The 18,838-nt window shown below is 41.0% G+C and overlaps 1 protein-coding gene across 2 annotated transcripts in view; it reads right to left on the reverse strand.

Annotated features, from left to right (window-relative positions):
• Positions 1-18,838, reverse strand: part of LOC131432378 (ETS-like protein pointed) — a 351,236-nt gene that overhangs the window by 283,997 nt on the left and 48,401 nt on the right. For both annotated transcript variants that reach the window (XM_058598615.1, XM_058598617.1), the window contains one exon: positions 15,598-15,718. In XM_058598615.1, coding sequence (XP_058454598.1) covers positions 15,598-15,718 — 121 coding nt within the window. The remainder of the gene's footprint in view (positions 1-15,597; positions 15,719-18,838) is intronic.

Genomic DNA, 18,838 nt, shown 5'->3' on the forward strand with positions numbered 1-18,838 from the left:
CCCTATATCGTGCTCAATCGGTCCGATAATCGGCCCGATGATCGGGCCGATGCGGGTCGACAACATCCACCGGGCTCTCTTTTACCGCAGTGAACTTCGATTGCAAATTTTCGTTCATAGAAACTGAAATGAGACACAGTCGGGAGCGAATTGCACCGAAATGTCAAAAATTACTGATGTTTAGTAGTGAAGATCGAATTTTGTTTGAATGCAATTCTTCCTGAACTGGAAGAACACAGTTAGAAGATTCGTGGTCTAGAACTTCAGAATGATGAGTGCAAAAAAAGAAAAGGAAAACATGTGCACTCAAATTTTGAATAAAAGATCCGAAAAAGCCATGGTAAATTAATGAATTCGGCACCGAAATAACACGAAATGATTCAGAGACAAATGTTGGAAATAATTTCAGATAAAACGGACTTCGATGTAATAATTTTTAGTGGAATAATTTCCAGTGAAACGATTTACGGGAACCGAAATTTGTTTATTAATTGTTAATGAAATAGTTTCCACCAAAAACGGTGGAATGGTTTATTGAAATATTTTTTTTGATAGAAACGGTTTTCAGTGGAAAGATTTTCAACGAAATGACTTTTGGAAAAACAGTTCTGGCAACACGGCTTTAGATGAAAAAAAAATTCCGGCAAACCGACCATGGTGGAAAAGAAATTTAACCCGGTTTTTGGTGGAACAGTTTTCAACGAAATGAATCGGGCTGAAGCGACCTTCAAAGAAATAGTTTTAGGCGAAATGATTTTCGTTGAACTGGCCTTCGGGGAAAGATTTTCAGCAAAATGACGGACAAAATGTTTTCGGTGCAAGTGGTTTTGGTGGCATGATTTTCGGCAAAACTGATTTCAGTGAAATTTCGGTAAAACGGCTTTAGGTTATTTTTCAGGGACTTTTTTTTCCAGAATCACGGCATTCGATGGAATGATTTCGGCGAAACGGTCTCTGGTGAAACAGTTAAAATGAACTTCAATGGAATGATTTTTGGAGAACCGACTTTCGGCGGGTTTCGGTGAAACGATTTTCATCGAAAGAATTTTAGGCACGGCCCACGGGGATTTTTGAAAGAAGATTTTAGAAATTTTAAGCGAAACTAAATAGCTTTCAAAAAAATTAAACAGCTCTAAGTGAAATGATTTTCAGCGAAATGGTTTTCGGGAAAACTATTTTACAGTGTAACAATTTTCAACGAAATATTTATTTTACAAAACGACTTTCGGTCAAATGAATCGAAATTAAATCAATTTCGGCGGAGCGGCTTTCGATTTTCGTGAAAACTATTTTCAATTAAATAATTTCCAACAAACGGGTTTTTAGCGAAACGGCTTTCGGTGAAATGATTTTCGGTGAATCAGATTTTTTGCGAAGAACATATTCGGCTAAAATCGGGTGAAATAATTTTGAATTAAATCAATTTCGGCGGAGCGGCTTTCGAATTTTGAGAAAACTATTTACAATTAAGTAATTTTCAGCAAACGGGTTTTTAGCGAAACGGCTTTCGGTGAAATGATTTTCGGTTAATCAGTTTTTGTGAAGAACATATTCGGCTAAAATCGGGTGAAATAATTTTTAATTGAATCAATTTCGGCGGAGCGCATTTCGATTTTCGAGAAAACTATTTACAATTAAATAATTTTCAGCAAACGGGTTTTTAGCGAAACGGCTTTCGGTGAAATGATTTTCGGTGAATCATATTTTTTGCGAAGAAAATATTCGGCTAAAATCGGGTGAAATAATTTTTAATTGAATCAATTTCGGCGAAGCGGCTTTCGATTTTCGAGAAAACTATTTACAATGAAATGATTTTCAGCAAACGGGTTTTTAGCGAAACGGCTTTCGGTGAAATAATTTTCGGTGAATCAGTTTTTTTGCGAAGAACACTTCTCGGCTAAAATCGGGTGAAATAATTTTTTAATCAAATCAATTTCGACGGAGCGGCTTTCGATTTTCCAGAAAACTTTAAATTTGAATAATTTTCAGCAAAATGGTTTTCGGTGAAACAATTTTCGGTGAATCAGGTTTTTTTTTCGAAGAACATACTCGGCTAAAATTGGGTGAAATCATTTTTAATTGAATCAATTTCGGCGGAGCGGCTTTCGGTTTTAGAAAAAACTATTTTAAACTAAATAATTTTCAGCAAAACGGTTTTTTAGCGAAACGGCATTCGGTGAAATGATTTTCGGTGAATCAGTTTTTTTTGCGAAGAACATATTCGGCTAAAATCGGATGGAATAATGTTTAGTTAAATCAATTTCTGCGAAATGGCTTTCGATTCTCGAGAAATTATCTTCAATTAAATAATTTTCAGTAAAACGGTCTTTAGTTGAACGGCTCTCGGTGAAATGATTTTCGGTAAACCAGTTTGATTTTTGTGAAGAACATATTCGGCTAAAATCGGGTGAAGTAATTTTTAATTGAATCAATTTCGGCGGACTGGCTTTCGATTTTCAAGAAAACTATTTTCAATTAAAGAATTTTCAGCAAAATGGTCTTTATCGAAACGGCTTTCGGTGAAATGATTTTTTTGAGGATCAATTTTCAACGAAATGATTTTCTACAAAATGGACTTAGAAAGAATGATTTAGTAGGGCGGAACAGTTTCCGGGGAACGGATATTTTGTGAAATATTATCTAGTAAAACAGCTTGCACTGAAACATTTTTTGTTATCGAAAAGTTTTTCGAAAATAAACCGGGTTTGGCAACACGGTTCCAGAAACAAATGCTCGCTGAAACGAATTCCGATGGAACGAGTCAAATAAATTTTACCGAAATGATTTTTGACAGAACGGTATTCGGTGAAACAATTCTTAGTGAAATGAATGAACGACGAAACGACTTTCGAATGTCAATGAGAATTTCGGCGAACTAATTTTCTGCGCAAATCAGTTTTTGACGGAATTATTTTCTACAAAACTATTTTCAGAGAATTGAATTTCAGTGAAATTATTTCTCATTAGGCAAAACTGTTTTCGGTGAAACAGTTTTCCACCGAATTGGTTTTCGGTGAAATAATTATCCGAGAAATGAAGATCGGTCAAATGGAATAGTTTTCGCTGAAATGATTTTCTGTGAGCTATAATACTAGCAACTGTAACAAAACGATTACCGATGACATTTTTTTGTGAGATGCTTTTCGGTGAGTCGACATTCGAGGAAATGATTTTTTTCCTTGCCAAACGAATACCGATAAAATTATAATTTCAAAAATGTTAACTTAGTAAACAAAATCGCTGGTAGTCCAAAATGCTTGTTTAACGAAGTAAGAACGTGTTGCTGGGAAACATTTCGCCGAAGACCGTTTGGTCAACAATCGATTTCGCAAAAAATCTTATCATAAAAATTTTTTTTTCAATTATTTAATCGATTTTGGCGAAAATCGTTTCATCGAAAATTACAGAAAACCATTTTTTTCTGTGATTTTCGATGAAATGATTTTCAGCGAAACGGTTATCGATGCAGCATTTCCGCCGAAAATGGCTTTCGATGAAATGATTTTCGTTTTCGGTAGACCATTTCCGCCAAAATTGATGAAACGATTCATAATGACAAGATTTTTGAGAAATCCATTGTCGACCAAACGGTCTTCGGTGAAAATTTTCTCGGTGAAACGACTTTTGGTGAAACTTTCTTTTAGTCAGCTTACACTTCGTTAGACAAGCATTTTGAACTATCAGCGATTGGTTAAGCAAATCGGATATCTGATTTGGTCTAGAAAAACGACCTTTTGGAGCGTTCATTCAAGCGTCCCGCAACTGGAAACTGTTATTGAAGGTGGTAAACGGCAGTAAATCTTTCGCAATGTTTGATTGCCCTGCCGTTATCTACAATATCGAGGTGAGGTGATTGTCCATGACGGCAGCGACAGCACAATCACAAGCGGAAGTTGTAAATCTAGTTTGTAGTTCCGAAACTTTTTTCCGTTATTTACCGGACACTGGGTTGAAATTCCGGATCACTCAGATCAAAGGGCCCTCTTGAATTTCCATAACCGACAACTGCTCGTCAGATATCTTGAATCGACACGTAGAATAATTTACAAAAAGAAAATGCAACAGTGATAAAATTTAGTGCAAGATTGACTCAACGAGCAAGATTCAAAAACTGATCAGTTTCGATTCCAATGCTTTGACCGTGTAGAAAACGTGTGGTCCTGCGTCAAAAGTCGGTACGATTGGAATAATCAATTTATCGGTAGTTGATAAGATTAGCTGCCTATGTTACGATTCGGAATTTCCTTACGATTGGGAAATATTCTCACGTGTAATATCCGCCTGGTTTTGGGGTTATGGTCATTTGAGATTAAGCACCTAAATAAGCGAGTGATTGTCGTCGTAGGTTCAGTTCGCTGTAATAAGTCGGATGCGGATAAACGATGGTTCCGAAGTGGATTGTGATTAGCCTTTTGGCGGTTCTGACCGTGCACTGTTCATCCGCGGAATACGCCTTCCTTGAGGAATATTTGAATCAATTCGTCAGCTATTCGACGGCAACAAGTCAGGAAATTGAAGACCTTCGTGCAGTCAACAGTGGACTGAATGGACAGCTTAATCGAGACCTGCTGCCCATATTGGGACAGTTGACGGCGACAATGCAAGCCCGGGACGCGGAATTTTTGCTGGAAATTGAAAATCACGAGGACGTGTCGCACGAATGTCGCGTGGCTGTGCTGAATATGCGTCGTTTCTACACTTGGTTTCAGAACTGGGATATTCAAGACTGCGCCTATGCGGCGAGTTTAAAACTGTACAGCGACTTCGTCAACCGTTTCTGGACCTACCACAATCCATTCGCTCGGGAAAACGTTCGAGCCATTTCTCAGGTCATTCAAACCCTGGGACGGAACAGTGTTCTAGATGTGGACGCTCTTCGAAGTGAGCTGGCGGATGAGCTGACTTACTATCGTAATCTTCGGCTAGGGCGTGAAGAAGTTTTACGAGATGAGATCGCCAGACATGACGACGTGGCCGAGTATGCTCTGGCTTCGCTGAACAACTGTGCCGACGATGCAGACATTATGCAAGGATATGATCACGCATATATCCGAACTTATTTGGAGACAGATTGTGAAGATATTGTAATAGATCCTACGGAATCGACTACGGTTGAGAATGGAACAACTGACACAACTACCACAACGGTGGATTCGGAAACGACTACCCAGGAGGGCACTACCACAGAGGAAAGCGAAGCACTCGGCAAACCCGAAGCGGCGGCGGCAGTGAAACAACCGAGGACCTTAAAAAGGTCAGAACTACCGGCATTTCCGATCGTACGGCATCGTGCGAATAGAATAATTGTAGTTTAATTTTAATAAATAGTCAGATTGTTTGTGTTTACTAATGTCATATGATTTCTTCCGAAAGCTTGATGAATCAGATCTTCGACGTTTTCATAGAGTTTTCAGTACGGATTGATGCGGTTCAAATGGGGTCCTAGTCCTACTGATGCTCGCTGATTGTCATATAAATATACAACTGGAGAGGAATACCACATTTCCGTTTTCTTCAATTGTCCCATTTTCTGTTCAAACCGTGCTTAATTCTCAACTTTCGGTTGTAGTCTAAAACTCCACAAAAACTAATATCGACTGTCATAGTCTGCCAACAAACCGGCCGAAATCCGTGTCTAACTAAACAACACAAGTAGGCGCTGCTGATGCTGACATTTGCAGACACTGTTCGGAACACGTGGCTTTGTTTTTTTCCATCGCAACTAGTTTGTTGAAATATTTCAAATGATAAGTGGGAAATATTTCTTCGATGCGAACGAGGGAGTTTGCTGATTTTGATCATCGACGTCAGTTGGAAATTGTTGTCAACGTGAAATTTGAAAATACACTAGTCATTTTTATGCTTTATAGTTTCGTTTAAAAACGCATAGTTTTGAAAATTTGCAATCGCAAAACTAGAGAAAAAATTGTTTTGTTTAGGCAGATGTCTAGACATGAAAAATCGAGAACTGGTGTCATCTCGAAAAAATTAAATTTTTAGATTTCCGAAATAGAAGTTTTTTATCCTTTGATCCCAAATGTTTTAAAAATGCATGAAACGTTGAGATCCGTGTTATCTAAAACAAATGTTTTTTTTAATATCGGCTTTGAGACTATTTGAAAAAATGTTGAGATTTTTAAAATCGAGGTAACACTAAGTCGTGCAGTTCTAAGACGGAATAAGGAAACCGCATAACTTTGAAAATTCGCATTGAAAACCGTTTAAAAAGAGACTTGAAAGTATTTCATTTGTTGGTTTGGCTCTGGGCGAAATGGTTTCTGTCGAAACAGCTCTGGATGAAAAGGATTTCGACTAAACTACATTCGTCGAAATGACGTTCGTCGAAACGATGTTCGTCGAAACGACGTTCGGCGAAACGACGTTCGTCGAAACGACGTTCGTTGAAACGACGTTCGTCGAAACGACGTTCGGCGAAACGACGTTCGTCGAAACGACGTTCGTCGAAACGACGTTCGCCGAAACGATGTTCGCCGAAACGACGTTCGTCGAAACAGACCGTTGAACCGAATGCCATTTTTTTTCGTTCAACAAACCCGGCAGACAGAGGTCCATTGTTGAGCCATTTTTAACATGAGGAGTTGGAGCCCCGTTGGACTAGTTTTACTGCAGAATTTCTGAAGTTTTTTCCACTTTTTTGTTAAAACTAACAATAACAGATCGGCTGCAAAGTTCGTATCGTTTCTATGAGAGGGCGCCACTAGAATTAAATCCATACCGTTTTCAGTTAGTACCAACCTTCAAAAGATACGTGAATAAATTTGACAGCTGTCTGATTATTAGTTTGTGAGATATTGCATTTTGAGTGAAGCTACTTTTGTTATTGTGAAAAAAAAATGGAAAAAAAAGGAATTTCGTATGTTGACGAAACACTACTTTTTGATGAAAAAAAGTGCCGCCGATACCAAAAAATGGCTTGATGAGTGTTATCCAGACTCTACACCGGGCGAAGCAACAATTCGTAAGTGGTTTGCAAAATTTCGTACTGGTCATATAAGCACCGAAGATGATGAACGCAGTGGACGTCCAAAAGAGGCTGTTACCGATGAAAACGTGAAAAAATCCACAAAATGATTTTCAATGACCGTAAAGTGAAGTTGATCGAGATAGCTGACACCCTAAAGATATCAAAGGAACGTGTTGGACATATTTTTCACGAATATTTGGATATGAGAAAGCTTTGTGCAAAATGGGTGCCGCGTGAGCTCACAATCGATCAAAAACAACAACGAATTGATGATTCTGAGCAGTGTTTGGAGCTGTTATATCGAAATAAAACCGATTTTTTTCGTCGATATATAACAATGGACGAAACATGGCTCCATCACTTCACTCCGGAGTCTAATCGACAGTCAGCTGAGTGGACTGCACGCGATGAACCGAACCCAAAGCATGGAAAGACTCAACAATCGGCTGGTAAGGTTATGGCGTCTGTATTTTGGGATTCGCATGGTATAATTTTCATCGACTACCTTGAAAAGGGAAAAACCATCAACAGTGACTATTATATAGCGTTATTAGAGCGTTTGAAGGACGAAATTTAAAAAAAAACGGCCTCGTTTGAAGAAGAAAAAAGTTTTGTTTCATCAAGACAATGTACCGTGTCACAAGTCGATGAAAACCATGCTGAAATTGAACGAATTGGGCTTCGAATTGTTCCCTCATCCACCGTATTCTCCAGATTTGGCCCCCAGTGACTTTTTCCTGTTCTCAGACCTCAAGAACGCTCGCTGGTAAAAAATTTAGAAGCAATGAAGAGGTAATCGCTGAAACTGAGGCCTATTTTGAGGCAAAGGACAAATCGTACTACAAAAATGGTATCGAAAAGTTGGAAGATCGCTATAATCGCTGTATCGCCTCTGATGGCAATTATGTTGAATAATAAAAACGAATTTTTGCAAAAAAATGTGTGTTTCTATTAAACGATACGAACTTTTCAGCCGAACTGTTACCGCCCTGTTATTCGGTGATGTCTTGGGTCAAACCAGGTATGTTTGTTCATGAGTACAACACTGTTTCATGCTTCAAGCAATGAAGTGGAATGATGATGATTATGAAATCAAACTAATCTCGAGCATGGCGTGGTTCTCGTAATACCTTATCAACAAGGCAATAAACAACGTTCAGCCGATCAAATCTCAATCTTATGCGGTTATAAATAACTTTTATTATGAAACTGTTCCTTGAAGCTGTATTCTAAAATAATCTTTGATTGGTAGTCTTGTAAAAAAAAAAACATTTTATTTTTAACCCAAACTTCAGAATTTACTTAGACTACAATCATCCTACCACCGGTTCGATGCTGTGGGACCGCGAACTTCTGTGATAGCTCCGATAGTTTTCGAAGTTTTGAACTCTTCACCACATCTTCAGGATCGTCGGTTATTTCGGCTTCTTCAGTAGTACTTTCATCTTCACCATCGACGGTGGTTTCTTCACCGTTCCCAGCTGTAGTAGTTTCCGGCGGTACAAAGACACAGTCATGCTCCAAATAAGATCGCAGATATTCATGATCCGCCTCCTGCAAAACCTCCGAATCGACTCGGCAGTCGTTCAACAGCTGGAGAATATTCTCGGCGACGGCGTCATGTTTCGCAATTTGTTCTCGCAAAGCTTCCTCACGACCAACCCGGAGATTGCGGTAGTAGTCCAGTTCTTCGGCCAACTCACTCCGCAGTGCTTCCAAATCGAGAACGTTGTTCCGTCCCAGGGTTTGAACGACCTGAGAAATGGCACGATCGTTTTCCCGTGCGAATGGGTTGTGGTAGGACCAGAAACGAGTGGCGAAATCATTGCGTAGCCAATTGGCGGCCTGGTAGGCGCAATGTTCGATGTCATGATTTTGGTAGGCCACGTACAAAAAGCGCAATTCCAGTAGATACTCACGGCACTGTTCCGGATCGTCCTCGTAGTCCAACAGTTCTTGCAAAAACTCCGCATCCCGTTCTCGCATCGTCCACACCAACTGCCCGAGCACTGTCAGAATGTCACGATTCAGTTGTCCATTCAGTCCCGTATTGACCGCACGGAGGTCCTCGATTTCTTGATGCGTTGTCATCGAATAGTTACCGAATTGGGCTAGGTATTCCTCTAGGAAGGCGTATTCCGCGGTTGAGTAGTGCACGGCCGAAGCCGTCAGACAACCTAACAGAATCCACCACTTCGGAAACATCTTGCTTCCAGAAATTTTGACAAGAAACTGACCGGAATGCGATAATTCTTCGCGTATATAGCCGACCATAATCCGTATCATTCGAACCCTTTCGGGCTGATAACAGATAGCGGGAAACTCCATCCATTGTATTACACGGAGCCAATGAATGAACAAATCTAATCTTGAGAGTACAACCCCGATTACAACATTAGGATGTTTCAAGTTTTTTTTGTCAGTCAGATAAGAAATTCTATTAACTCTTAACTAATACATTTATTGAAAGATGCATTCTAAGGCTACCTAAGCTATACTGTACAGTCTATGACGGGCATGTGGTAATCTCGACAGTACCTTTGAGATCTCGCGTAACTTCGCCGCTTCCCGATCTTTCGCCGTTTCGGGAGCCTCCTCTTCGTCGACGGTGGTTTCCTCTTCGTCGACGGTAGTTTCCTCTTCGCCGACGGTGGTTTCCTCTCCGTCGACGGTGGTTTCCTCTCCGTCGACGGTAGTTTCCTCTCCTTCGACGGTAGTTTCTTCACCATCGACGGTGGTTTCCTCTCCGTCGACGGTAGTTTCCTCTCCGTCGACGGTAGTTTCCTCTCCGTCGACGGTGGTTTCTCCACCATCAACGGTAGTTTCCTCACCATTATCTGTAGTCAATGTAGTTCCCTCGTCTTCGGTAGTCGTCGTAGTTCCCTCACCGTCTTCGGTAGTCGTCGATTCTCCGTCCTCGTCCGTAGTGGTTGTCTCCGGTGCCTCCGTCGTAGTATGGCCCGGTGGTTCGGTTGGTGGAGCCGTGCAGTCGCTGTCCAGATAAGTCCGCATGTACTCGTGGTCCGCTGCTTGCAGTGCCTCGGCCCAGACACCGCAGTCGGTCAGTTCGGTGAGTATTGCCTCGGAAGCATCGTCGTGCCGGTCAAGTTCGGCTTGCAGTGCGTCCAACTGTTCATCGCGGAAGGTTTCAACGCTGGTCACCTCAGCTTCCAGAGCACTGCTCAGACCATCCCCATCGTACAGGTTATTATCTTCCAACACTCGTATGACCCTGGAAATCACCAGCAAATTTTCCCGCGAGAACTCGTTATGGACCGGCCAGAAGCGATCGTAAAAATCGGATTGCAAACCCCACCGCGCAATCGAGGAACAATTTTGGATGTCCTGATTCTGGAGCTCCACGTAGCGAACCCGTAGCTCGAGGACTTCGTCGCGGCACGTTTCAGTAATGCCGTCGAATTCCTCAACCTCCGTCCGGAATTCGTCGGCACGTTCTCGCAGTGTGAACACCAAAGCGGCAAGCTCCGCCAACAGATCCCGGTTAGTTTGACCGTTCAAGTCATGATTGTTACCCCGTAAAGTTCCCAACTGTTCGCCCGTACCGTTCGACAGGGTCGCAAACTGGTCGAGGAATCCTTCCAGAAAATCGTGCTGTGCGGACGAATGCTGTACCGCGGAAACGGCCACCAATCCCAACAGGATCCACTTGAAAAACATGTCGTCGTCGAAAATTTCTCCAAAACTGGTTTCTCCACCAGGATCTACAGGGCTTTTATATGAGGAAGGCTTCGCAAACACATTCAACATCTTGGTGCTATCGATGGATACATCATCGGGGAGAAACAATCTAATCATTCCACGTGAATGGTGTTGGTAGTTGTGGTCAATTCGTACGCAATTGCTTTGCCGGCACGCGGAAGGTGTGAAATCAAAATCTTATCGCTACACCCGTTCGAATTCTGGTGGCGCCAACAAACTACCCTCAATCTAATCTAAACTACCCGGCATTGAATAATCCGGTTCCGCTTTCGATCGATCTCAGCTAAAAACAATTTACTCATATCCGTTCGGAGCTGGAAATGGAAATATTTCAATTCAGCACCATCGTCACAAAGAGTAGCAGCAGCAGGCCATGCCAAATCTCTGTTGTCGGTCGAGCTGTCATCCGAAAGAACGTCACTCGGACCAGCGCATAATCTAATCTAGACAATCCCAGAATCAGTACCCAGAAAGCAATGAACAATAGGCCAGGATAGTGAGTGACCCAATCGATCGAGAGACGTCTGGAATCTTCCGGGCGCACACGCGTACAGGCTATAAAATGAGCACGAACCGAGCGTCATCCGGTAATTATGACACCGTAAACTGAACAAGGTAAGTTAATCTAATGGCGTTTTCGTTTTTAATTTGCACTACACCGGTGCAGTTCTACACGGAGGCATGAATAAATGAACAAAAATGACGAAAACATAAACAGTAACCATTGACTACAATAAACGATTTCATTGCACAGAGCTACACCAAACTTTTGATGAGTGCTACACCAGTGGTATCGGTGCAGAAAAAGTGTAGCACTAGTGTAGTGCAATTGGTAAAAACGAACGGTTTAGGTGCAGCTTTCGCTACACCGGTGTAGTGCAATTTAAAAACGAAAACGACATAACTCGTATTACGCGTTGTTGAAGATGGACCTTTTTCAAAGTGACACATAGATTAGTGGTACACTGTTTTCAATTCAATTATGTACTTCGCTAATGATGATTTTGTGTGTGTGTGTTTTTTTTCGTTTTTTCCGAAGAGTCCGATTCGGACGAGTCACGCGAAGAAACATTATTTATTACTTCTGAAGGATCTAGGAATAGAAAGGTTAGACCTGGGACTTGAAACATGACATTTGGGACCAGGGATTTACGATTTGAACCTTGGAACTTGCGTCTTGAAACGTAAAACTTAGGATTTGGGATTTTGGCAGTTTGAACTATGAAACTGGAGACTTGGAACACCGAAACTTGTGGCTCGAAACCCTCAAAATTGCGACTTGAAATTTAAACCTTTAGAAAAATACAACTTAAGACCTGAAATTCGTTATTTGGAAATAATTAATAATGCAGAACTTGATAATTCTACTAAAAAAAAAACTAGTTATTTCGAACCGTTCTTTCGTTTCTTCGGAAATTTTTTGTAGGTTCCCAAAAAAAATTGAGATCAAATTCGTGGAAAACAAATTGAATAGAATTGAAACTAAAAGACGACACCGATTTTTTATTTTTCTTCAACGTTTCGACAATTGATTGTAGTCTTCCACAGCGCTAGCTACGGAATCGTGTGTTAAATTTTATTTCGATACGTATTTGTTGTCGACTTTCAAAGTATTAGGCTCGATTTTTTGCGTTAGTTTTTTTTTTGGGAATTAAATTTGGACAGCAACACCAATTCTTCATGTACGGGATCAGTTGCTCCGTTTGTATTAGGTATAATCTTTCCGGTAATTTTCGGATCCCGGATCGAAAAAGGAGTCCTCTTTTGACGCTGCCCATGAAGCAATCCATTTTTTCAACTCTTCGAAGGACTGAAAATGTTGATCTGCCACGCCGTGTGCCATCGAACGGAATAGGTGGAAGCCAGAAGGGGCGACATCTGGGCAATACGGCGGGTGGGGCAAGACTTCCCATTTCAGCGTTTCCAGGTACTTTTTGAACACTTTTGCGATGTGAGGCCGAGCATTGTTGTGTTGGAGGATGACTTTGTCATGTCGCTCTTGATATTGTGGCTGCTTTTTTTTTTAGCGCGCGACTAAGGCGCATCAGTTGCGTTCGGTAGCGATCTCCTATGATGGTTTCACCCGGTTTTAAGAGCTCGTAGTAAATCACACCGAGCTGAGATCCCACCAAATACAAATCATAAACTTGGCGCCGTGAATATTCGGTTTTGCCTTCGACGAAGTAGCATGCCCGGGCTTTCCCCATGATTTTCTGCGTTTAGGATTATCGTATCGCATCCACTTTTCATCACCGGTTACGATTCGATGTAAAAACCCCTTACGATTTTCTCTTTGAAGCAGTTGCTCACATACAAATAGACGGCGCTCGATGTCCCTCGGTTTCAACTCGTACGGCACCCAGTTTCCGTTTTTCTGAATCATGCCCACGGGCTTGAGACGTTTTGAAATGGCTTGCTGACTCACTTCCAACGATTCGGCAAGCTCTTCTTGGGTTTGGCACGAATCTTCATCAAGCAATGCCTCTAGTTGTTCATCTTTGAAGGTTTTTTCTCTTCCACCACCATGTTTGTCTTCGAAATCGAAATCACTATTTTTAAAACGTTGAAACCACTCCCGACACGTTCTTTTACTCAGAGCAGCATCACCGTGAGAATTGTAACAGAAAAGTAAAACTTCCCGCAAATGGCGAGAATTGGGCACATAAACAGACATTTTCGAGCGTGGATAATACGAAAACAGGAACAACTGTCACTAAAACGGCAATGACAATTCGTTAGACACTGTACACACTCACCAGCCTCAGCCGGTACAGCCACCTATCGGAAAACGGAAGCAAAGTTGTATACCTGACTAGTGGACCATGAATACCAATACCGATAAACCAACTTCTTCGTAGGAATCGAAGTGCTGCGTGGCCCATGGATGAAAAAAAAACTGGATAGTCGAAAGGGGTCAAGTCTTGGTGAATACGACGGGAGGGATGGAAACTTCCAGAAGTTTGTTTTGTGTAACAAAATTACTTTGCCGTGTGCCATCTGGCCGATTTTGATAGTTTTTTTCGATTGATCAGTTTTTGTTTGTAGCGATTAGTAAAAGATCGGCTGAAAAGTTCGTATCGTTTCTATGAGAGGGCGCCACTAGAATTAAATCCATACCATTTTCAGTTAGTACCAACCTTCAAAAGATACGTGTATAAATTTGACAGCTGTCTGATTATTAGTTTGTGAGATATTGCATTTTGAGTGAAGCTACTTTTGTTATTGTGAAAAAAAAATGGAAAAAAAGGAATTTCGTGTGTTGACGAAACACTACTTTTTGATGAAAAAAAGTGCCGCCGATACCAAAAAATGGCTTGATGAGTGTTATCCAGACTCTGCACCGGGCGAAGCAACAATTCGTAAGTGGTTTGCAAAATTTCGTACTGGTCATATGAGCACCGAAGACGATGAACGCAGTGGACGTCCAAAAGAGGCTGTTACCGATGAAAACGTGAAAAAAATCCACAAAATGATTTTCAATGACCGTAAAGTGAAGTTGATCGAGATAGCTGACACCCTAAAGATATCAAAGGAACGTGTTGGACATATTTTTCACGAATATTTGGATATGAAAAAGATTTGTGCAAAATGGGTGCCGCGTGAGCTCACAATCGATCAAAAACAACAACGAATTGATGATTCTGAGCAGTGTTTGGAGCTGTTATATCGAAATAAAACCGATTTTTTTCGTCGATATATAACAATGGACGAAACATGGCTCCATCACTTCACTCCGGAGTCCAATCGACAGTCAGCTGAGTGGACTGCACGCGATGAACCGAACCCAAAGCGTGGAAAGACTCAACAATCGGCCGGTAAGGTTATGGCGTCTGTATTTTGGGATTCGCATGGTATAATAGCGTTATTAGAGCGTTTGAAGGACGAAATTTCAAAAAACGGTCCCATTTGAAGAAGAAAAAAGTTTTGTTTCATCAAGACAATGCACTGTGTCACAAGTCGATGAAAACCATGCTGAAATTGAACGAATTGGGCTTCGAATTGCTCCCTCATCCACCGTATTCTCCAGATTTGGCCCCCAGTGACTTTTTCCTGTTCTCAGACCTCAAGAGAATGCTCGCTGGTAACAAATTTAGAAGCAATGAAGAGGTAATCGCTGAAACTGAGGCCTATTTTGAGGCAAAGGACAAATCGTACTACAAAAATGGTATCGAAAAGTTGGAAGATCGCTATAATCGCTGTATCGCCTCTGATGGCAATTATGTTGAATAATAAAAACGAATTTTGGCAAAAAAATGTGTGTTTCTATTAAACGATACGAACTTTTCAGCCGAACTGTTAAACCCATTTGAAGTCAGCAACGAAGGTATTCTATTGTTGTAGCATTCATTTCGAACGAAATCCAAAGCAGAGTTTGGTTTTTCACATGTAATATAATGAAATACCGTAATCGTTTTTTTTTGTTTTACACTCAATCTTGTATGTAAAGTAAGAAATAGCGAGCGTGAATTTTTTTAAATACTCTAACTAAACTACCTCGATTCTACTCGTATATGTTTGCAGAAAAAATACCTACATTGAAAAGATTTTTTTTTAGATTTATGTGACATTATTGAGTAAACTCATCCTTTTTTACCCACTGTGCATCGAATCATGAACGGTCATTTTACGAACAGATTTCGCGCAGCCAACGTTGATGGAAATAAACCAGAAGCGTTTTCGCTTGATGCCGAACCTAATCAAATTTTCATTCTATCTGCTGTCAAAACGTTTGTTTGGAATCGGTTTTTTTTTCGAACGCAGTTTCATCAAAAAAGTTTCGACTCGTTTCGGGATTCTAAAGCGAAGCTGACACAACTATTTTAGCATAATGTTCTTTCTAGACTAGGACCAATTTCAATACAAAAAAAAGTTATTCTGATAAATTCACTCACCTAGAGATACCTCGGGATCGCTCAGATCCGACAGGCTCGGAACTTTCTGTATGTTCCGTATGTGCGGTCCATCATCGAGTGGTTCCTGTTTCAGCTGAATCTGGGTCTCACCGTCGAAACTCTGCAATGGAAAGCAAAGAAAACACAAAATGAAATATTATGATGAATAATATTTTTCAGTATCTGTTGACTGATGCGCCGGTGGTAAAACCTTAAGGTTAGGGTCCTTCCCGAATCGAACCTTACCCACATCCTGTGTTCGCGTCTCACATATTTATCCCCGTCCCTCATTTTTCACCGTGTCAAATTACCACGCGACACAGGCTATTTTCTCCAGTAAACGAAGGAACAAAAGACAAACTGACATCTTCATCATGGACCAAACAATAACCAAAAGAGGAAAAAAATATATGTGAACGTTAAACGACCGTGTCAAAAGGAAGTAAACAACAAGGAAGTCAATGGGGTGACGTCAAGATCATCTCCGGGTCCCATCAGCTCTCGGAAAATCGGTTTACTTTTCCATCAACGAGCCGTGAAAAATTCAATTTACCATCAAATTTATGACAGTTGACGACCCTAACCTAACCTCACTCGAATGTTCTTCATCGAATTACAAGTGACGTAACGATCGAGGGGCCGGATGAGTGTGTGAGATCTATCAATTCTAGTTGGTGATGACGGACGACGAAATGATCTATTTATGTTCCCCTCTCTTGATGACAGGGACAGGGGAAAAGCAAAATAGATTATCCGAAGGGCTCGTAAACTTGTTAACGAATTAATGATACTGACTAATTTAGTCGTGTTTTACCAGTTTTATTGCAGCGTGCGGAATTCGTTCCGGAGTTTAATAGTTCTGTCAAATAGTAGTTTAATTAAGCTAGAACAGGATTCGAGTTCTAATCGCTACCGAGAGTGCGTGAACTTTTCACACTGGGGCCGTTTTTTTTTCATTTGTTAGATAACATCATCAACGCAAATAACCTCATTTCAGTCAATTGATAAAATGCCCTTACCACGGGTACGAAAATTCGCATTTCTAGGACTGGCACATATTTTATCGCTTCCAGAACATGGGAGGGGAATCACACAGCTGTTTCCACTTCACCACGACAACCAACCAAACAAACAAACCAACCAACCAAGTTTGGTTATCTATTTCCCTACACTCACTCAGTCCTACTCACTCGCATATTCAAATCAACAACCCGCCTGCTTTGTTGCTCCACCGCAACACCGGCCAGTCAATTTTATGAATGAATTAGATATGCCGCGCACTAACACCTAACCGAACCGGTTCGTTTCATTCATAAAAAATTAAATAAAATGAAACTAATCACACGCGAAACTACTCACGCGAGCACAGACGAAAGACGACTTCGATGCCAATCGGTTGGTCTGAATTGCATCTAGCACTGTCCGCACGGATTACCGCACTGATCGTTGTCGTTGGTGTCGGTCGGTTGGTCGGTCGATGTTCGTCGGTGGATCGAAGATGTGCAAGCTGTGAACCGTTTCACCTGTCATCCCGGGATATCCGGGGGAGGAGAAAGAAAGGATTGCTGATGAATGACCTGGACGCAACCTCCAGCTGACGAGGAACCATTAGTCAGGGCCTACTACTACTGCGCTACACACAGCGCCTGGCAGGAGGAGTCTTAATGTTTTGACAGTCGCAAAATGGTGCAAAACATTTCGCGCCGGTCCCCATGGAAAAAAAATTTACACACATGGTTAATCTTTTACGAGCGCGTTTTTATTTTTCCCTTTTCCACGTCGCCGTTGATCGGTAGAACGATTGATCAAACGCGAGTCGAGTGGATTTCGATGGGACTACACCGAACGGGGGGATCTCCAGAGAGGTGAAGGTGAAGACAGAAAAACTGACTGGTTTTGGCATCACCCGGGCAAGGTTGATCGAGAGAATGGTTGGATTGTTGTTTTTCAATTGTATCTTATTAAATACATTAGAACTTCTGTTCCAAAACTATTGTAAATATCACATGGGTCCAAGTACAAAGTAGAATCATCAATGGAGCCTCTTTAGACGCCAAAAAGTAGAGTAAAATGAAGGAACAAACCTTGTTTTAACACATGGGCTGAAAAGTCCCGGGCTAACAAAGCGAACACGTTTTATTTTTGGTTCGAAATGAACTTTTTTCATCAACGTAATCTCCATCAACATTTTAATACCACTTTTGTAAAACGATTTTTTTTTGCCTCAAAATAGACCGGCGAGCATTTTTCAGGTCTGCGAACAGCCAGTAGTCGCTGGGAGCCAATTCTAGCGAATCTGGGTGGATGTGGAATCAATTCGAAGTTCAACTCATGTAGTTTTTTCATTGTTTTGATTGACTTATGACACGGTGCGTTGTCTTGATGAAACAATTTCTTTTTCTTTGGCATATGCGGTCATTTCTTTGCAATTTCAGCCTTCAAACAATCCAATAACGCTATAAAATATTCACTGTTAATGGTATTTCCTTTTCCATATAGTCGATAAATAAACCGAGGCCATAACTTTTCTAGCCGATTGTTGTGCTTTGGACGAGGTTCATCAGTTGCTGTCCACTCAGATGACGATCGTTACGATTCCGGAGTGAACTGATGAATCCATGTTTCATCCATTGTCACATATCGACGGGAAAAATCCGGTTTGTTACGTTTAAACATGGCCAAACACTGCTCAGAATCATCCACGCGTTCTTGTTTTTGGTACCCACTTTGAACAGAGCTTTCCCATAATCAAATGCTCATGCAATATAAAGCCAACACGTTTTTTTTATATCTATACGATGTCAGCTAACTCACGAAACTTCACTTTTCGATCATTCAAAACGATTTTGTGATTTTTTATATGTTTTATGGTGTTTCCGCCTCATTTGGACACGTCCGCAACCGTATCCGTACCGCAAATCATCCAATTTCACAGTTGCCGTTGTTTTATCAGGACACGAAACTCGTCTTTTTCCATAGCTTGACGAAATCTAGAACTCGTCTGACACGATCAGCTGTTATTCAAATATTAGTGGATAGATTGTCATGAGATTTGGTTCTGAGCCATCTAGATGCTTGTTCTCAACAAAAATATACACGGATCGAAACTATTCACGTCTTTTCTGTGAGAGACCCGGCACTTTTCATTCCATATAGTACTTTCAAAATACAATATGAGGTGTATAATCAAATTAAAATTATCGAACTTGTAAAAATTTTATGATCAATGACAATTAACTGT

Source organism: Malaya genurostris, chromosome 1 (genome assembly GCF_030247185.1).
Source record: "Malaya genurostris strain Urasoe2022 chromosome 1, Malgen_1.1, whole genome shotgun sequence".
NCBI classification, from domain to species: domain Eukaryota; kingdom Metazoa; phylum Arthropoda; class Insecta; order Diptera; family Culicidae; genus Malaya; species Malaya genurostris.